Source organism: Aulonocara sp. 'chitande type north' Nkhata Bay, linkage group LG19 (assembly GCF_057382095.1).
Source record: "Aulonocara sp. 'chitande type north' Nkhata Bay isolate Kocher_YH1m ecotype deep benthic linkage group LG19, A_spYH_male_GT1.1, whole genome shotgun sequence".
NCBI classification, from domain to species: Eukaryota; Metazoa; Chordata; class Actinopteri; order Cichliformes; family Cichlidae; genus Aulonocara; species Aulonocara sp. 'chitande type north' Nkhata Bay.
The window spans coordinates 32,483,156-32,503,808 of record NC_141362.1 but is presented as its reverse complement, the minus strand read 5'-3'; the positions used below and the strand labels follow the sequence as shown (position 1 = coordinate 32,503,808).

General features: G+C 41.3%; 3 protein-coding genes across 6 annotated transcripts in view; 1 reads left to right on the top strand and 2 right to left on the bottom strand.

Moving 5' to 3' along the window:
* togaram1 (TOG array regulator of axonemal microtubules 1) overlaps positions 1 to 9,843 on the bottom strand; it is an 18,310-nt gene extending 8,467 nt beyond the window's left edge. The window contains exons 1-8 of the mRNA XM_086274628.1: positions 9,560 to 9,843; positions 7,841 to 9,023; positions 4,599 to 4,659; positions 1,948 to 2,076; positions 1,518 to 1,781; positions 1,123 to 1,400; positions 762 to 982; positions 47 to 147 (exon numbers count right to left, since the gene is read on the bottom strand). Of these exons, the coding sequence (XP_086130754.1) occupies positions 47 to 147; positions 762 to 982; positions 1,123 to 1,400; positions 1,518 to 1,781; positions 1,948 to 2,076; positions 4,599 to 4,659; positions 7,841 to 8,875 (2,089 nt within the window). The 5' untranslated portion in view covers positions 8,876 to 9,023; positions 9,560 to 9,843. The remainder of the gene's footprint in view (positions 1 to 46; positions 148 to 761; positions 983 to 1,122; positions 1,401 to 1,517; positions 1,782 to 1,947; positions 2,077 to 4,598; positions 4,660 to 7,840; positions 9,024 to 9,559) is intronic.
* klhl28 (kelch like family member 28) lies at positions 9,224 to 18,810 on the top strand. 3 transcript variants are annotated; one of them, XM_086274633.1, is made up of 6 exons: positions 9,224 to 9,908; positions 12,605 to 12,865; positions 12,952 to 13,589; positions 13,703 to 14,146; positions 15,265 to 15,473; positions 15,586 to 18,810. In XM_086274633.1, exons 2-6 carry the CDS (start codon positions 12,605 to 12,607, stop codon positions 15,747 to 15,749), a joined length of 1,716 nt encoding a protein of 571 aa, XP_086130759.1. In that variant the 5' UTR covers positions 9,224 to 9,908; the 3' UTR covers positions 15,750 to 18,810. The 3 variants fall into 3 exon arrangements, with proteins under 3 accessions (XP_086130759.1, XP_086130760.1, XP_086130758.1); XM_086274634.1 differs by having other exon boundaries at positions 9,224 to 9,928; XM_086274632.1 differs by lacking the exon at positions 9,224 to 9,908 and adding an exon at positions 11,585 to 11,733.
* dorip1 (dopamine receptor interacting protein 1) overlaps positions 16,647 to 20,653 on the bottom strand; it is a 17,950-nt gene continuing 13,943 nt past the window's right edge. For both annotated transcript variants that reach the window (XM_086274636.1, XM_086274635.1), the window contains one exon: positions 16,647 to 20,645. In XM_086274636.1, coding sequence (XP_086130762.1) covers positions 20,462 to 20,645 — 184 coding nt within the window. In that variant the 3' untranslated portion in view covers positions 16,647 to 20,461. The remainder of the gene's footprint in view (positions 20,646 to 20,653) is intronic.

Sequence of the window (20,653 nt, the reverse complement as noted above, 5' to 3'; positions counted from 1 at the left end):
ACACGGCAATGCATCAACTGGGAAAAACCTTTCTCTCCTTTACTACCTTGAAGGCTGCTGAAGTCCGAGGACACAGAAGACCTCAGTTTTGCAGAAGGCACTCTTGCAATGCGAGGTTTCATTCCTGCAGAGGCAGAGTTTCCAGGGCTGGTGACAGTTGTGACAAGTGAGAAGTGATCATGAGAAACTGCCTACCATTCAACACATCATCAGAGAACACCTAAAGACTACAAAGTCAGAGCTTCTTAAAACTGTCAACATGATTAAACACAACAGGCAACATATCCCATATCCCAACACAAGGTCATCTTTATTAATAAACAAACATCTCCCTGTTACATTTAATATAAAAGATCACTTCACATCTTACCGGTTACTTTTTTGTCTCTGGATTTCACTCTATAACTAATGGCTTTTTTGTTGTATTTGCTCTATTTTCCGTTGTAAATTTTAAAAATGAAGTAAAATACATTTTTTTAATTAATTCTGCTCCCTTGTTGGTATTTTGATTATAGTAGAAGGGTTCACCAAGAATAAGTATGTGGCTAACAGTTAAAACCGATGCTTCAAATATACTTCCCACTTTATACCCCTGTCCCACTGTCTTTTTTTTTTAAATTATGTATGTATTTGCAGTATATGGAGGTGACTTTTATCTTGTGTATTAACATAATTTCAGACCAACACAGTCAAACTACATGAAAATGTGAGGCAACATCATAAGCAATACATGCCAAATGCAGAAAATCTGGATATTTTACCTTTTCATGCCATTAAAGCTGGAGTTTGCAACTGAGCTCAGACTAGAAAGTCCACTTTCACTAGTCGAGCTGGTAAGCACTGGAGAAGTGTTTGACAGCGAGTCTAGACCCAAGTCCACCTTCACAGCTGAGTCAGGACTGTCTGGATCTGGACTACTAAGGCTCGCTTTGGCCCGCTTCTTGGCAGCGCTGTTGCGTAGTGAGCGCAGGGAGTTGAGCATCTGTGGACAAGTTACAAAGCTAATAGGAACTCAAAGAGGCTTGATTTTTCATTTTACTTCAACTGCCTGTTCATGCAGGGCCCTTCTTGATGGCTGATTATAAACAACATCCAGTATATAAAATAGAGAATTGTGCTGACCTCCTGCATGTCCAGAGGATCATCTTCTTGAAGATCATCCACACCACTGAGGCCACCAGGGTCCACATTAAGGGTCTTTTCTAACTGCTGATTCAGAGGGCTTCCTGAGGCATTGGATCTCTGGCCATTAATGGAATGGATGTGCTCTGTTGGAGGGATTACTGGTGAGACGGAGAAGGTACCTCTGGGACTGCTCAGTGCCCGTCTGAATGATGACGTGGAAGAATTCATGAGGGAGGCACAAAGAGGTCTGGGAGAGCGTCTGCTAGAGAAGTCATCTGGGACAGGATAGTAACCCGAAAACCCCCCCACAAAGGTAAAAAATAAATAAAAAAATTTTCAGCATCACAAACAAACACATATGAAATGAAGTCTCTTTTTTCCAACTAGATTACCTTTTGCAGCACTCGCTGTCTCTCTCCAGGGGCTGGTTTCTCGCTGTTGGGGGCTGTTGTCCTTCTTGTTAGGCCAGGTGTTGGACATAGAGAGGGAGGAGTCTGCATGACGGCGGGATGGGGTTGGGGTAAGCATGCCCCCTGGGAGCGTAGCCAGTGGGTATGAGGGAAGAAGAAAGGAGCTGGATGTAGTAGGGTTTGAGGGGAGGGAAAATGTTCGCTCAACGCTGGGGTTCCTCGAGAGCAGACGTCCTTTGGGTGCCACTGTCAGACATTACATTCACTCATCAGACCCATGAAAAACTGTATAAGGACACTAAATGGTTAATGCCACTTTAAGTGTACTTTCAAGATTTTACTCAAATTTTATTCAAAATAAATCAATAAAAAGAACTTTAAATGTAAAAATATTTTTGAAATAACTCCATACCAACATCTGGGTCAGAGAAGTTTGTGGTTTTAAAGATATCAGGTTCTAAGTTGAGGCTTCCACTTCTCCTGAGATGCGCAGGAGACTCCCTCCTTCGGGAGGCCTGGGGTTTTCGGGGCTCCGTTGAACCTAGACACAAAGTATATTTCCACATTTTCACTAAAAACAGAAACGCTAAAAAGTAGTTACTAAAATGACAGCAATAAAAAACCCTAATAATGCCTATTATGAAAAGGTTTATCAACAAAGTCCTATAAAGTTTTTTTTAAAATTTGAGAATTCGATCCTTTAGCTAAGATGTTTTAGTTTCTGAACAGCTCAGAAAACAAACAAACATGAAAAGCAAGTTAAAAAAAGGGAATGGAAAAAAAAAAATCACTGATAAATGTGTTTTCCATTCAGCTGGTAAACTCTGGACTGGAGAGTTGCGGCTTGATTCCACTCTCACCTGTGAGCATAGGTAAGCCGCACCAGCTGCCATAGAAACTGCACATTTACACAGTGACGTTACGCAAGAGTGGGAAGTTTTAGCTAAACACACTATTGACTTGTATTGGGTGTTAAAGAGGTCACTACATTTCAATATTTCAGGCACATGTCCAAACTTGTTACCTTTTTTTAGGATTACCACTAGCATGTCCCTACCTTACAAAAACATGGTGCAGCAGTATTGGAAATGAGTCTAATCTCTTTAATCAACAATAAAGCAAGCCACAATAACTTTGATGCTGCTATTTTTACTGCCCGCGTCCATCCTGAAAATTATCATGCTACCTTTAACCCGCTGAAGTAAGTTTGATACGTTCCAACCAAGCTTCAGCTCAAAATACAGCACAGGTCCTTCATTCTCTTTCAGTGTCAGTAACTGCTTTTAAACTAAATGAACAGCTGCTGTCGATGCCCCTTTCTGTGGGACTGCTGTACCAACCAATAGCCGTACTAACCAACAGTGAATTAGCATGACATTTTGTTCCAGTCTCTGTTGGGATCTGGCAGAAGTGTTGGTCATGTCAACACGCTTTCATTTTATACAGGGAGTGCAGAATTATTAGGCAAATGAGTATTTTGTCCACATCATCCTCTTCATGCATGTTGTCTTACTCCAAGCTGTATAGGCTCGAAAGCCTACTACCAATTAAGCATATTAGGTGATGTGCAGCTCTGTAATGAGAAGGGGTGTGGTCTAATGACATCAACACCCTATATCAGGTGTGCATAATTATTAGGCAACGTCCTTTCCTTTGGCAAAATGGGTCAAAAGAAGGACTTGACAGGCTCAGAAAAGTCAAAAATAGTGAGATATCTTGCAGAGGGATGCAGCAGTCTCAAAATTGCAAAGCTTCTGAAGCGTGATCATCGAACAATCGAGCGTTTCATTCAAAATAGTCAACAGGGTCGCAAGAAGCGTGTGGAAAAACCAAGGCGCAAAATAACTGCCCATGAACTGAGAAAAGTCAAGCGTGCAGCTGCCAAGATGCCACTTGCCACCAGTTTGGCCATATTTCAGAGCTGCAACATCACTGGAGTGCCCAAAAGCACAAGGTGTGCAATACTCAGAGACATGGCCAAGGTAAGAAAGGCTGAAAGACGACCACCACTGAACAAGACACACAAGCTGAAACGTCAAGACTGGGCCAAGAAATATCTCAAGACTGGTTTTTCTAAGGTTTTATGGACTGATGAAATGAGAGTGAGTCTTGATGGGCCAGATGGATGGGCCCGTGGCTGGATTGGTAAAGGGCAGAGAGCTCCAGTCCCACTCAGACGCCAGCAAGGTGGAGGTGGAGTACTGGTTTGGGCTGGTATCATCAAAGATGAGCTTGTGGGGCCTTTTCGGGTTGAGGATGGAGTCAAGCTCAACTCCCAGTCCTACTGCCAGTTTCTGGAAGACACCTTCTTCAAGCAGTGGTACAGGAAGAAGTCTGCATCCTTCAAGAAAAACACGATTTTCATGCAGGACAATGCTCCATCACACGCGTCCAAGTACTCCACAGCGTGGCTGCAATAAAGGGTATAAAAGAAGAAAAACTAATGACATGGCCTCCTTGTTCACCTGATCTGAACCCCATTGAGAACCTGTGGTCCATCATCAAATGTGAGATTTACAAGGAGGGAAAACAGTACACCTCTCTGAACAGTGTCTGGGAGGCTGTGGTTGCTGCTGCACGCAATGTTGATGGTGAACAGATCAAAACACTGACAGGATCCATGGATGGCAGGCTTTTGAGTGTCCTTGCAAAGAAAGGTGGCTATATTGGTCGCTGATTTGTTTTTGTTTTGTTTTTGAATGTCAGAAATGTATATTTGTGAATGTGGAGATGTTATATTGGTTTCACTGGTAAAAATAAATCATTGAAATGGGTATATATTTGTTTTTTGTTAAGTTGCCTAATAATTATGCACAGTAATAGTCACCTGCACACACAGATATCCCCCTAAAATAGCTCAAACTAAAAACAAACTAAAAACTACTTCCAAAAACATTCAGCTTTGATATTAATGAGTTTTTTGGGTTCATTGAGAACATGGTTGTTGTTCAATAATAACATTATTCCTCAAAAATACAACTTGCCTAATAATTCTGCACTCCCTGTATAATCTGACTGGTATGCAGTCAGATTATATAAAGAGAAGAAAGTTTTGGTACTTACTAAAACTGGGTATGTAGGTTTCTGGCTTCCTGGACAAAGAAAGAGTGTCCCCATTTGACCCCTGTGAAAGAATGTACAATTATTTCTTTAAATGGTAAACATTAAGTATAAAAGGTAAAACAAGTGTCATAAAAACAAGTGCTGCTGTCTGATAATCATCTCTGGGGTTTCAACAGGGAAGCATTCACAGTTCAGCACATCTTTTTTCAGCCACAGTTGACAGTTCTAGCAATTCTAGGCCAATTATGAGACTCGCACATACTCTGCCACTTCACATTGTGCTTTTCCTTGTGTGAAATTGAAAAATAACTCCATCAAAAACACAGACACACACTAGATCACTAAATGCTTTCCTCCTGCAGAGAAGAGCATTTAGTGATGTCCATAGGTTCCAAGCTTTGAGCAGACACTGACATGCTAAACCTTTTATAACTATAGTCTGTCCAGTTATTTCTGATCCTGCTAAAATGACTGTGGAAAAAAATGTAATTCCTAAAGGATGAAGTCTACACTGCCAACTTGATTGCTTCATTTCAAATACACTGTGGTGGGTTGGAGAGGGAAAAAAATTACAAAAATGATGAACCTTGTCCAAAGGCTAACTATAACGGGGACCTCAATGTAATGTCATTCACTCAACAAAGGGACGCAGGAGATATGCTTACGGTCTTTCTGCTACTCTAAAGTTTAATTTGGTGTATGATGTCCACTGTTCACATTTAAGTTTTAAGGTCACAACGCAACCTTAGAAAGATGAATAAAGACTGCTTTGTTTTTTGTGTGGTTTTTTTGTATTTCAACCACTCAGATAAAACAGTGAGGCTGAAATTAGTTCCGCTGCCTATAATCTGATCAGCACTCATAGCAGAGCACTTGGCATGATTGCAATCAACAGTGGAGCAGGCAATAGGCCATGTTTTGCAAGCATAACTCTGTGTTATTACCAATTATGTTTCACGATCACTTCAGTAACTGCGCTATCTGGTAATGGGGTTGCTGGGAAACAGACACTGCTGTAAACGCAAGGTTTCTCGAATACAGGCTCCGAGCTGGATATTAGTTCCCAGAACAAAACACAGTCAATTGATAACTAATTTTAGAAAAAGCCAGGGGATTATTAAAATAAAGCTGGTAATGGCTTAATAAGTTCTTGTAGTTTGTTAGGTTACAAATGACATGTTCTCCTTTCCTTCCTTCAAACAGGTTGAGAGCTACTGTCGCAAGACTTGTACTTGAAACTGGGCGCTCATCCTTGCAGCAATGGTGTCACTATACAGGAAAAATGAGTCATCTACTGTATTTCCTACAGGAATAGTACCAGTGAGAGTCTATCCATTTATCCGTGGTTATAAAGAACTAAGAGTAGGGCTGGGTATCGTCACTGATTTCTAGAATCGATTCAATTCCGATTCACAAGGTCCCAAATCGATTCGATCCACGATTCGATTTAATTCGATTCGATTTAAATCTGGGAAATTTTGACAGTCAGAAGTATAATTCAGATCAGAACATTTACATATTTTTGTATCTATAAAAAGGAAGCTGACACTCGCAAGACTTTATCCAAGGTGTGAGCATCACAGCAGAGGCCTTTGTGTCAAAGTAGCTGAGGATAAAACACAGAAAAACATGAAGGTTTTCCTGGCCTGGGATTTTATAAAAATATTCTGCAGTACATCAAAAACGAAAGAAAACCATTAATTAATGAACATTACCTCTGACGTTACAGCGGTTTTATTAGACACACGGCTAAGCATTTTGCATTTTGAATAATATTAAAAAGTTTAAATTTGTTCAGTATTGAACAGCAGAAATGAGGTTTTATTTTCGGAAGAATGTAAAAGGGAAAAAAACAGCGGCCGACAGCGCTGTAAACAACAGTAGACTTGTGCGTAACAAGCAAGCGAATAATGAAGAAAGGGAAACTGTTCGAGAGGGGGGGGGGGAGGGAGAGAGGGGGAGGGAGAGAGCTGCGCATCGCAATGGAAGCAAAACAGTAAAAGAGTGAATTCATGACGATGTTTATGTGAAGCGTTTGGATCTTCTTTTGCTGCTGGTTCGGTCAATATTGTTTGGAGAGAGATCAAACTAACAGCTTTAGAATCAGCGCATAAAGGGCGTGAACACAAAGCGCAGACCCGGATCAGCGAGCTGTCGGCTTTCAGCCCCGACTGTGAGAAAGGCGACATCTAACTGATTCTGATCCGCGGGTTGCGCTGTGTGTTTAAGTCTATGTGCAGAATCCCTGTACCTGCTCTCATTTACTGTTTGGTGGTTCTTGAAATTTTGTGAGATGTCACCAGAGATTCTGGCATTTCGGACAAAATAAATTTATATTAAAAAATCGATTCAGGATTTTAATGAATCGATTTTACGTTATCCAAGCCAGAATCGATTTTAATCGATGAATCGATTATAAAAACCCGCCCCTAACTAAGAGCCAAATTAATTCACCGATCTTAGTCTATTTTCATACTCCAAGTCTTGGAAAACATTATTTTCTTCAAAGAGCAAAAAAACAAAAAAAAAAGGGGGGGGGGGGGGGTGTTAAGGCAGTTCTAAAAGAAGACGTGTGCAAGGATGTATTAAAAAAAACTTACAAAATGACACACAGAAGCAAAACCCTTTCTGCTGCTGCTCTTTATCACATACTGCATCATGAGAGCTATATCTATATTTAGGCTTTGTCCTCAAAACTGTCTCTGAAGAAAAAGCCACCTCTAAAATGTCTTATAAATCTTTGGAAGGCTGCCTCTAGTTATCACTCATCTCACTAAAAAAATACTGGTTTCTGATAATGCAAACATTTATGTTATCTGCAAGCTAAGCATGAGTAAAATAAGACAGACAACAAGGACAAAAATAACCACTCCTTTCATGTAGTGACTGCAGTTACTGGCTCATTGGGGGAGAAATCAACATGAACTGCTTTGATACTCAGTAGTTTAAAGGAAAATATTAAAAATATTCCTTTGTTTAGGCAGTCAACAGATGAGCAATCATGCCCTAATGTGCAAAACTGAAATTTGCTTCATTAATATGAGTCAAAATCATCTGTTATTGGGGAAAATTAACTGGCGATAAACCAGATAATTCCTCTAAACTATGTCTTATTTTGACATGGTGAGAGAGAAAAAGCAAACAGGTATTTAAAAACAGATGCTAAATCATTGCAAGTTATCCAAATGGCATAATTATCATAAAAGATTATTGAGATTATCCCCAGTGTTGATGAGCTCCACCTGTTCAGTGCACTTTCCGTTGGGTGTACTGCATTGCTGTTGGTCATTCTCAGTGGACGAGAAGCTCGACATCTCCCAGGGTAGTTTGTTCTTTCCTTTGCCCGCGCTGACAATCCTCCTTTGAAGTGGAAGGTCATCGGTGAGGGAGCCTAAGCTGCCATAGCCATATAATCTGTCACAGTCTGGTTCTGTTCTGTGGCTCCTGGCACTACTTATCCGCCCTCCATTCAACACCCAGTCTAAATCAGCTCCAGAACCATACTGTGGTGAGCACCGCTGGCCCGATTTGGGCACCACCAAGCCGTACTCCACTATACCTTCCGAGGAGAGTTTTGGAAGTATGTGCCTTGCTCGTCTTGCCTGTACAGCTGCCATCAGACCTTCTGCATCCTCATTCAGTTCAACCATGTCAACAGCTTCCATGAGAGACGGCTTTCTCCGTGCATCAAGGCAATGGTCAAAAACAGCAAACAGCTCGAGGGCGGCATGTCGGACCCTCCTTTTGCTGTCTGCCAGGTATGGCGCAACCTCAAAGCAAAGCTTGGGGATGCTGAAATCTTTCCTAGGATGAGTGAGCATAGCTGCCATAATGATGTTAAGGACATCTTCCCGAACCCTGGAATTCTTGTGTTTCAAGTGGCCAATTACAAGATCCAATACTTGCTGGGGTGGAATAGTTTTCATCAGCTGTCGAAACACATTCAGGTATTCATTCCTGGTGACAGTGCGAGTATCCCCTAAAGCCTTTAGGGCGACTAAGACTATATGTTTGAAATATTTGTCTACAGCTGTATCTAGCTTCCGAATTAACAAGTTTAAAACTTGCAAGGTGCCAGAAAACACCTTAAAATTACTATCGTCGAGAAGTCGCGGGAGAAAATTTATAAACGCCTCAATGCCAGCAGAAGGGACTGACTTAATGTCCACTTCTGAGAGGATGTGTTTGAGCTCCTCCACCCCATTTGTGCGATTCTGGTAATTCTTCACATCCAGAAGCTGCTCCTGTAACTCCTGGGTGATCAATCCAGGTATCATTATTGGTACTCTTTTGGTGGATTTGGTCAAATTTTAGAATCCAAGGAAGCAAACACAATCCTGCAAGGACAGTAATGCTCCTCCTCTTTACTTGGTGCTTTCATCCTGAGTGGTTGATGATGGAAAAACCACAGTCCCGTTTGTCAAGCTGTGAATGCAAAATATAGAGAATATAGAGAATTAACAGTCAAGAAAGGGCTTAGCGGTTCCTGTAACACCGCATTAAAATATTTAGCAAGGCAGAGCAACATAACGGTGTATGTTTTTAGCGAGTCTCCTAGTGCTCCAGATCGATCACCATGATACGGTAGATAAGGGCGAAGGAACACAACCACTTGTGGCTCTTGGAAACGTAGTTACCACAAAAATGGTTACGACAACCTTTACGTTTGTATGTTACATTATTTCTGCTTTTTTAAATAACTAGTTAGGCTTTGGAAGTGTGTCGATTGGAGCTTTAGCCTGTTATTTGCTACAAAGTAATGCCTTCAATTGACTTACAATTAAACGTTGATCACACGTTACCGCTAAGCAGCCTAATTAGCGAAGCTACAGAGAATCTTAGCTTACTACAACACCACTGAAATGGTGCTAAGCTAACTCGCTGCTCCGCTATTTTTTTCCGCCGTTGTATGCTCTGTGTGGCTGGGCTAGCAAAGTTAGAAAAACAGCAAGAAAACAGACCTTGCATTTTCTCCCGGTCCTCTTCGGCAACGCTGGGCGACCCTATGTGATATTTCGTCGTCCAAATTTCCATGACATACTGCGGACGCTACAGTTCTCTAAGTGCAGACATTTCCCTGGCTGTTTTAGCTGACGTCTGGAGTGTTGAATGTTTGGAAGCTACAGAGGTATTCACCTCGAGAAGAGCCCCCCTCCCACCCCGTTACTTCACACACCGAAGCTGCAAAATGGCGAATACATGTCGCAAACTAACTGAGTGCTTCCATGGAGACGCGAGCACCAGGCTCCTCCAGGCGGCATCGTCGTCACGGAGCTGCAGCCCAGACTGAGACGTTACAAGGAATCTGAGGTTAAGACTCAAAATAGACGGTGATTATAAATGTGATTATGTGATGCAGGAAAATCAAAGTATTTTACATCTAGTTTTCTTCACTGTATATATTCAGCACGTTTTGGAGTTATGTAACTTCCTGACAAAAGTTTAATGTCCATATTTATGTAAATAAAATTTAAAAATTAAACAATACGTTATGGCATGAATATAAAGTGCTGCATTGTGTTACATATAGCACACACCCATGTTGGCATAAAATGTAACTCTAAAATAACATTTTAAGTTATTTATCCAGTTATTTTTTGGTCTCTTTGTTGAACACTAAAACACACACGCACACACACATTCACACATATTACAGGTATACTTTCTTTTCTTGGTATTTATTTATCACTGTGTAAAAGACTGTTTACTATTTCATTTTTTTTGTATTCACAAAAATTTAAACTAAACTAAAATGAAAATGTATAGAAGTTTCTTTATTCTAAATATGGACTATTTTATGCCCCATAACATGTCAGTTATAACTGCTGGTGAGTCGACGTTATTGTTATGCAAATCTATCATGAACTGATAAATTGCGAGGCACTGGTATAAACTAGACTACACAGATTATTAATAACATAATAACAAATAGATTATTATATAAGGTAGCTTTAAGTTTTTCTGATATTATCTTGTACCTTAAAAAAACTAATCAGTGGAAAATTGTCAGGGCTCTGGGCTGTATTTCTAGTGTTTTTAAATTGTGACTTTATGTATATTTCATTTTAATAAGAAAAAAACTTGCTGTTAAGCTCACAAGTCTTTGCAATAAAACAGCATTCTTCCAAATATTTTTTTAATTAAATCCCAAAATAGAAATATGAATTGAGAGTGTATACAATCACTGGTCCTGGCACTTTTTTTGTTTGTTTTTTGTCTTTTGGCAAAGATAAACATTCCACATAGAAAAACACATCATGTTGTGAACTTAGTCAGCAGCCAACACCCTTTCCTCCTCTTCTCTGGCCCCTTGCACACACACACAGAAGTTACAATACAATTCATGAAGAGGTCTGATACAAGGATATTTTATTTCTCAAAAACTCGTAAAAACCAAGTAAGCTTCTTCTTGGTAGTCATCTTTAGTAACAACGTTGAGCTAAAGGGCACATGATTCCTTTAAAAAAACATACATTGTCTTCCCAACACAAGAGAACAAAAGGGTAAATTATGTGTGCTTACTTAGCAGCAATATATCATGTGAGTGGTAGTGTCACGATGATACCTGGTGCCTACATTTTGCACTTTCCTTTCCTCTCCCCTCCCACATTCAAGTAAAACATATGCCTGCAATGCTGCCACATAACACGGTAGGTTTGTATTGGACTAAAAATGTGTTCATTTCTTGTAAATAGTTCTTTTTTGAATTGTGAAACACATTTTCTTTTTCAAACTATAAAGCAATCGATCAGTACAATGCAATTTACGTTGCTCGGATAAGCGGAGAGCACAATTGCAGAGAGGAATTTTTTGAAAATAAAAGTAATGAGTAAAATAAAGGAGGAAATAAGTAAAATAAAGAACACCAAGTAGAATACGGTTAAACTCAATAACGAGCATTGTCATTGATTTGGTTCTTAACCATTCAGTGAATTAAATAACGGCAAATATCGTTTTATTTTGAAAATCACCGGAAGTGGGTGTGCTGCCCTGGTAGCTGGTTATAATAAGAGCTCGTCTGTAGCTTTGTGGCTAGGTTGCAGGTTGTTTTCTTGATAGCCGCCCGGGCTTCGCTGTCGTCGCCACTGCAAAATCGGTCATTACAGCGGCACGCCAGACGGGCTGTAAACTACAGGTTTGCTTTTCTTAATCTGACGATGCTAAATGTTATCTAAATCCTGGCTACAACGTCACGTTTTGTATCTGTCAGCCATGTTACTGTATATCAATCAATGATACAGCTAGCCACAGGAACCGTGTTTATTTTTAGCAGCTAACCTGCGGTGACTGCAGCGCAGGGAAACGGCAATATCAGCTCTCTGTATTTGTTGGCGTGGAAAAATAATATACTGACAGTACAGTGCACACATGAGCGTTGTGCGTGTGATGTTCGTGCAAATGTGTTTATGCAAACTGCTAAGCTGCTGGTGAGCTTTACAGTACTGGCTACCGTATTAGCTGTGTGCTTATTTTAAGCTAAGAGGTAGCTAGCGATTTTTAATCTGGCCAAGTCCTGCGTTCAGAAATCAAGGCCCCAGTTAACAAACTGATGTGTTGTTGTGACTCGTTGTGCCAAAGCTTGGATACAGAGTGCTCACATTTAGCCTCCTGGTTTTAGGGCAATCTAGAATGTGTGTTGTTTTTAGCTAATACGTGTAGATGACTTTACGCTGCGTTGTTTCTTAATAAAGACCATGCATATTTAGCTTAACTCGCAGTAATCTGCTAACAAAACTGGTTAGAACAACTAATGCAATACTTGGTTCGGGGGAAATAATGTCTGACTGCATCATACTGCCCAGGCCTGTTTACTTAACGCGTGCTGTTATTACGTCACGTTACCCAAGCCAGAAAGTGTGACTTTTCAGGCTTGTAGTGTCAGAGCCGTATGGCACTTGGATAACGTCCAGGACTTCTATTAGCTGACCGGCCCATCTTTGGAAAACATCACTGACTTTATGACTCTTCTCAAAACATTACACTGATCTGTGATTTGCTGCTCTCAGATGGACCAGCAGGACCAGTCCTATATGTTTGCAAGTCTGACACGGCCTCACTCAGAGGAGCTGCTGCAAGGCCTCCAGCTCTTGCGGCAGGATCACGAACTATGTGACATTGTGCTGCGTGTGGGTGATGCCAAGATCCATGCCCACAAAGTAGTGCTGGCCAGCATCAGTCCTTATTTCAAGGCCATGTTTACGGGTAACCTGTCAGAAAAGGAGACCTCTGAGGTGGAGTTCCAGTGCATTGATGAAGCTGCCTTGCAGGTATGCTTCTATCCAACACTTGCTAGCCACAGTGATTAACTGCTGTAGCATGTTTATTGTAACACTTGTGCTGTCTTTGCTTCTAGGCTATAGTGGAGTATGCTTATACCGGGACGGTGTTTATCTCCCAGGAGACAGTGGAATCTTTGCTCCCCGCTGCCAACTTACTCCAGGTTAAGCTTGTACTTAAGGAGTGTTGTTCCTTCTTAGAGAGCCAGCTGGACGCTGGAAACTGTATAGGCATTTCCCGCTTTGCAGAGACTTACGGCTGTCATGACCTGTGCTTGGCTGCAACGAAGTTCATCTGTGAGAACTTTGAGGAAGTCTGTCAAACGGAGGAGTTTTTTGAACTGACGAGAGCCGAGTTGGATGAAATTGTGTCCAATGATTGCCTTAAGGTAGTCACAGAGGAGACTGTATTTTATGCCCTCGAATCATGGATCAAATATGATGTAACTGAGAGACAGCAGCATCTGGCTCAACTGCTGCACTGTGTTCGCCTTCCGCTGCTCAGCGTCAAATTCCTCACTCGCCTATATGAAGCCAACCATCTTATACGAGATGACCACGCCTGCAAGCATCTGCTCAATGAGGCCCTCAAATATCACTTTATGCCTGAACACCGGCTGTCCTATCAGACTGTGTTGTCTGCACGACCCAGGTGTGCCCCAAAGGTGCTGCTTGCAGTAGGAGGCAAGGCTGGACTGTTTGCCACATTGGAAAGGTAATGCTAGTGACTTGTAGATTACAATTGGATGCATTTGTATAAAAGCAACTTTCTAAACTTAAATTTTTTTTTAAAGTGTCTTAGTGTTTTGTTTTTTCCTTGTCTTTCAGCACGGAAATGTATTTCCCTCAGACGGATTCATGGATAGGACTGGCCCCTCTCAGTGTACCCAGATATGAATTTGGAGTGGCGGTGCTGGACCACAAAGTTTATGTTGTGGGAGGCATCGCCACACATATGAGGCAGGGCATTAGCTATCGGAGGCACGAGAGCACAGTCGAAAGCTGGGACCCCGAAACCAACACGTGGTCTTCAGTGGAGCGTATGGCAGAGTGTCGCAGCACTCTCGGTGTAGTGGTCCTGGCCGGAGAGCTGTATGCCCTGGGAGGCTATGACGGCCAGTATTACCTCCAGTCTGTGGAGAAGTATGTCTCGAAGCTGAAGGAGTGGCAGCCTGTGGCACCCATGACGAAGTCTCGCAGCTGCTTTGCCACCGCTGTCCTAGATGGGATGGTGTATGCTATTGGAGGCTATGGCCCAGCACATATGAACAGGTAATCTTACTTAGAGCATATATACACAACTACTCTAAGTGCATGTTGTCTCCAAGTGACCATTAAATACTTGGACCAGGCAATTTTAAATGACTTTCCAATTTATTTAGCGGTCAAATAATGCTTTGTATAGATGCGTGTGACATAAAATTGTACCCCCCCCCCCCCCCCCCCCCCACTACTATCTTTAGTTTAAAACGGTCTTTAACGAAACAGGTTAGGACTTTAAGAATTCCTAAAATGTTGTTGTTGTTGTGTGTGTGTGTTTTTTGTTTTTGGGGGGGGTTCTTTCCTCTCAGGGTTATGTTAATTATTTATTAGAAGTGGCAATGAAGTGAAGGATATCGAGTCTAGCTGAGAAAAAGACCAGGAGCTTGTTAATAAGTGCTGGATAGCCATAACAGAATTGGTTGTTAAATGTGTTGCTGTATTGCTGAGGTCACTAGAGAGCAGCGCTCTTGTTGCTTGTTTCCTTGACTCCCAAAACCCCTCAGGAAAATGTGTTTGGACAGAATCTGTGGGGACATTTTTCTTCTCCCCCCCCCCCCCCCCCCCCCCCGTGGCTTATATGGCTTAGTTTGCCAATGTTCCAGTGGCTCTCAGGAATTCATCGCTCCCTCATTACAAGTTCAAATTGGCGTGTTTGATATGACCATCTAACTTGTTTTCTTTTTTTCCCTGTACGATTAAAAGAAAATTGCTCAGTCATTATGCATTGTGAAGCTCGCATGCATAGAAAGAGCCCCATTGTGTTTACATTACTTAACAAAATTTCTCAGCACACAGCTATAACAGTGGTGGTGGAAAAAATAAATACAATGCAGCAGTGCCTCTGTTTGACTGAGCAATAGCTCCCATTCAAAGCTGAACAAAGGTTCTCTGAACTGTCATTTAGGCTTTAGTAGAAGGGGAACAGGAGATGGAGGAGGCATTCTTACACCAGATGTGTAATGTGAGCTCACCTTTAGGTCTGCAAAGACTGGTCATTGTGGATATTGCCATAAATATCTCAAAGTGAAGGCACAGCTGGAAGCAAAGCTAGGTATTGCAAGTAGCGGGTGAGTTGGAGCGTTTTAACCTTTGTGTTTTGATAACTGTGCTGCGTCTACTGTACACAGCGTGGAGCGGTATGACCCTAGCAAGGATGCCTGGGAAATGGTAGCCCCCATGGCAGATAAGAGGATCAACTTCGGAGTAGGTGTGATGCTTGGATTTATATTTGTGGTGGGTGGACACAACGGAGTGTCGCACCTGTCCAGCATCGAGCGGTACGATCCACATCAAAACCAGTGGACGGCGTGCCGACCAATGAACGAACCCAGAACTGGTGAGTTTTGAGTTTTAAATTCAAAATGAGTGACTCTATTGTGATGGTTGGATCCAGAAAATAACACGAAAAGCCTATAATGAGAGATGTTTGTGGTATTGTTGTCTTCCAGGTGTGGGCTCTGCCATTGTGGACAACTACCTCTATGTGGTAGGAGGTCACTCTGGGTCATCCTACCTGAACACCGTTCAGCGTTATGATCCCATCTCAGACAGCTGGTTGGACTCCAGTGGCATGATGTACTGCCGTTGTAACTTTGGTCTGACTGCCCTTTGACCCATGGCCCAGCCAGCTAGGACCCAATAAATTACCTTAGACACAAAGAAGACTTTCTCTCTCTTTTTATTATTTTATTATTTTATTTTTTTGGCTCTCCTCCTCCTTCCCCACATTCATCCTCCAGGTGCAGATGAGCTTGCCTGCACATTTTCGTTAACATCAGAGCATTTCTGAGTGGATGGGTGTACCGGGCTAGCTGGCTGGCTAGAAGGGGGACTGCAGTCCGTGCTGCAGGGATGAGGAAGAGCTGGAAGGTTCTGGAGATAACGGAGGAAGGTGGATGGTGTTTGGATGACTGTCACTGGAAAACTGAGATGAACGCTCTATTGCTGCTGGACCACAATGAGGACTTCGAGCTATGTCTCAGAGGATTGTGGAATCTGCTTATTTACGTTACAAAATTCTTCGTCAAGTTTGCAGACAGTTTTATGTTGTGCTTCACGTCCTTAATTGTGCTAAATTTTTTGTTTTGTTTTGTTTAGGAATTTTTCTGCTGCAACCAGAGCTGTGTGTTCAAATTTCCTAGAACACTGCAGTTTGCTTGTGCATTTGATGACTATGTGGTTATTGGCCATATAGTGTGTATGTCTGTGTGTATGGTCCAGGGGGTATGTGCATGTCAGATAGAACTGTTTTGTCACATGTCTGCGTGCAGAACTGATGCTTGGGCTCAGCAACGCAGGATAATTCTGCATCCACATCAGTGCTTGACAAAAAATAGAAAAGTTGGAATATTTATATTTTCTCAAAAAAGGGCTGCCTTTCTCTTGTAAATGGTCTAAATGAAATATATAGATATAAATATATCCTCTAGTGCATTGCCTGTAAATGTTTTTCTGCACTGGCTCACTAATGTGTGTACAGTTTGATTCCCACAGCCACTGTAGAGGTGAATTTTCCTTAAAGTGTTCACCACTAGTCTCTGCTTCATCCTCTGAGCCATTTAAAAACGCAAAACAAAAAAGTAAAAAAAAAAAGGGTCTCATATTCTCTCCTCTGTTGCATCGGTCTAAGGTCAGATCATGCACTTGCTACTGTTCACAATAGTTGAAACTGACCTTGGCCTTCTTTTCACCTTTTTTGGTCTGTATACAATACTAACTGGTGCTATATTTAGGATTCAGGATTTAGCTGTTTGTCTGCGTTGCTTCATCCAGTTAATGTCAAACTCTGTTAGGCCTCTGCTGTGTAACTGGTGATAGTTATTTGCTATCGTATTAATTTAATTGGAGAAAATGCAAGTGGCCCCTAAAGCTACTAAAAGGGAAGCCTGTGGGCCAACAACTGCAAACTTCTACCTGCATAGTCCCCAAAGGCGAGAAGATTGGCATGATTTCATTTCTTTTCTTTTTTTTTTTCTTTCTCTCAAATACTTCAAACTTTTTTTTTTTAAATGTTACACTTTCTCCATTATTGGTCCAGTTGCAGGATGTGAGCATGCTTTGTCAACTATCTGTAGCTGGTATCCTCTCTTGGCTTTGAACACGATTTTATTTGTGATTGGGTCAGACATTTCTGTGCTAGTTAATCCTCCTCTAAAAACATGTCTACACGTGGCCAGGTCTTGCTTGCAAGCTTAGGTTTTAAGTAATATTTTCACAGATTGGTGTGAAACGGCAAAAAGTTTGAAAAGGAAACGGTCCTACGCAACATCTTCCCTTGTGCCACATTTTTAAATATTTTCCCTGCATTCTTCCATGTGGTTATATATGGAGGTGGATGATAAGGCACCAAGGGCTGTGCTTGCCAGCTCTGGCCATGTTGTTGCTGTCACCAGGCCTGGGAGAGAGTTCAAAGCGTGCGACTGGGCTCGAGTGACTGCACAGCAATAGAGGGGACACTCGATTAGCAGACGGCCAGGTAGTGATGCGTCTTAAGTCACTTGTTTTATGTTCAAGGCATGGGTTGTTGGTTGTGGGTTTTTTGCGTTGCTTTGTGGACTAATGTTTGCACATAAGTGGGAACTTTAACCAAGCTCTGCATTGCACTTACCAAACTATTTGATACATATTGTAATTTCTATATATGTTTTGATTTAAGCTAATGGCATTTAGATACTGCAATAAGACTTGTTTCCTTTCGTGGGTTAAATTATGTTTTGTTGTTTGTCTCTTTAAAAAGAAGAGAAAAAAAATAGAATAAGGCCAAGGCATCTAATGTTGGTGTAAGAGAACCCCCACATAGCATGTCTGTCAGATCACACTGTTGGCTGGTGATGTCCAAATGAAACATCAGACTGTAGCTTGACATTGTCTAAACCAACCAGTCATCCTATGTTGTCATTTTTGTTGTGCATGCTGGTTCATTTTGCACAAAGCATGTGTTTATTTGGTTCAATTTAGATGAATTTTTTTCCTGCAGTTCAGCACTTATAAGTCTCGTAAACACTACATAGGTGTGTTCTTTCACCTTGCCCTTGTTTACTCTAAACTAAATCTGTAAGATGAGAAGTTAAATGACATTTGCCGTGCAAACTGGTCAGTGTCACATGTGAGAATCGCGGTTTGACATTGATTTGTTTCTTTTTTTCCCCATCAAAGTCAAGTACTTTGAATTTCTGATTTATTTGAAAAGTAACACACAACTTAATTTGTATGTCTGTACACTTTATTTCAAAACGGCACAACTATTAATTTTGTATTTAATTTGTTTTGTTTGTGTTCTCTAAATTCTTGTTTTTTTTGGTCTGTTGTAGTAGTGTTTGTCACTTTAGCACTGCAGCCACGGCACAGAATCACGCAGGCGTAATTGTGCGCCGTCGCCGCTGCCACGATTCATCTTGTCACTGTTATGTACATATGTTGCCATTTCTGATGTGTATACTAACTATTTTAAGGTTGGAGAGAGGCTGATGAAAATCTGGAAACGTGAATCTGCAAAAAAAAGAACAGATGTATGCTTTTTTTTTTTTTTTTTTTTTCTTCTTTCTCTTTAAATTATGGCCTAAATGTCATGTTTTGCCACCACTCTCACCAAAGTGCTTGTACAAAGAAAGCAGATGGATGACTAACACATGTTCTGCAGTGGCCTACCACTCTGTTTATGTCTGGGAGGGGGGGGGGGGGGTGAAATCCTATGAAACTGATGTCAATGTTAGCCAAAATGACCACTCTGCTTCTTTTTACATTTCCTTGTGTGTCTGGAGTAAGGTGATGATCTTGAATTTTATATCCTGTGGATTAATACTGGAAGTACAAGATAACATTAGGTGTTTAAAAACAGTAGCTTTTCACATTTTCTCATGTTTGACTGAAGACATTTTACATACATTTAAGTCTGTTTATGTGGTGCAGCTGTACCCAGTTTAAAATAAATGCCTGCCTTAAAAAGGTACTGCCTGCTTTTTCTGCATCTCTTCCTGGCATGCACGTGAAAAAGGATGATAAACTGGAGCCATAGGCAAGGTTTCAAAAATATCTGTATTTGTATTGTAAAGACAGTGTCAGCATATAAACAAACAGGGAAAAAAAACAACTTAAAATCTTGATCCAAGAATTAACTCTCAACTGGATTCATGTTAAACTTTCCTTGAGAGAGGCACTGTGTGACAACAGTAATGCTTTGACTTGAACCAAACAAAACACTAACGTAACATTTTGAGACTGCTGTGTGCTGAACAAGCTGTGAACTGTCTGACTTTTATTCATCGGTTTATGCATGTGGCCTGAATGAATTTCTAGGCCAGCTTGTAGTGTAATTTCAGATTACTTCTAAATTGGCATAATTTTATATTTTCACCTGTTTTGGCAAATGCTTACCTCAAATTTAAACCTTAACTTGTTCACCTGGTAGGCGGGGACTTAGTAGTTTTTCCTCACCCCACAGTGTAAGTGTGGGGGGGGGGGGGGGGGGAAGCACCAGTTTAATTTTAGGAAAGGACTGAAATGCATAAACATAAGCTTAAATTACAGTACTGCGTTGAATCCCTGTAGCAAGGGGGCTTACATTTATGTTTGTGCGCTGGTGTGTCTGCGTTGGGAATGAAATGGATCTGATCAGTGCAGGAACCAGAGAGGACTTGGGAATTGTACACAGACCTTTGGAACTATGAAGACAGGAAAAACTGTGTGTACATTAGCAGATTGTATATTTTCTTTGGCATAATGACCAAGTTTGATTCAATTGCACCCTCTGTGTCATTATGCTTGTGCTAAGTACTAACCAGTGGTTATTATGGAAAAGCACTGCCAAACAGATGCACAACAGCTGAGAGGTCTGCATCGCTGCATGCACGGCTGGCAGGAGAGTTTTGTAAATCAACCATGGAGGTAAAAAAAAAACAAACAATACTTTTTATACTTGTACTGAAAACTTGTGTCAGTATCAACTCCAAACAGAAATTTCTACAGAGCAGTTTTACCTACTAATCTCTTATGCCGATGGTCACTGCACATGTATATGAAATTCAGTACTGACTCGTATGATTGTTTATAAATCTCAACCCTGGACTATTATAGTCCATTATATTCTTGGATTCCAAGCGTGCCCAAAAAGATGTCATTTCCATTTTGCACTGTCAGCTTTAACCAAGCATTCAGCTGAATTGAGGAAGCTAACCCAGGACAGGAATTAAAACTTATAGCAATGCAGTAAGAAAAGAACAACATTGTGGTAATGTAACAACAAAAAACTGGATGAATGCAATCACTCTGGCATGTGCTGAGACTTTGGCTCATCTGTACTCTATGTCCACCTGAGAAACTATGAGTTCACTTGTCAGAGGTGCGGACATAGACCAGAGAGGACAGCAGCAGGAGCTCTGGGGGCTTGTGTAACAAGATCAGATTATCGTTCCTCAGACCGTCATAGTGCATCCAGCAACCGTCTATCTGGAAGGCTGCAGAGTAGTGATGCTCCTCCTTGTTGAACAGTGTGGCACCCTCAAGTGTGTACCTGCAGGT

Bases quoted from the DNA above. Each gene is read 5' to 3' on its own strand.
- klhl28 (XM_086274633.1), top strand. From the start codon at position 12,605: ATGGACCAGCAGGACCAGTCCTATATGTTTGCAAGTCTGACACGGCCT. The intron at 14,147-15,264 runs GTAATCTTACTT...TACTGTACACAG, and splicing joins GGCCCAGCACATATGAACAG to CGTGGAGCGGTATGACCCTA. The intron at 15,474-15,585 runs GTGAGTTTTGAG...GTTGTCTTCCAG, and splicing joins AATGAACGAACCCAGAACTG to GTGTGGGCTCTGCCATTGTG.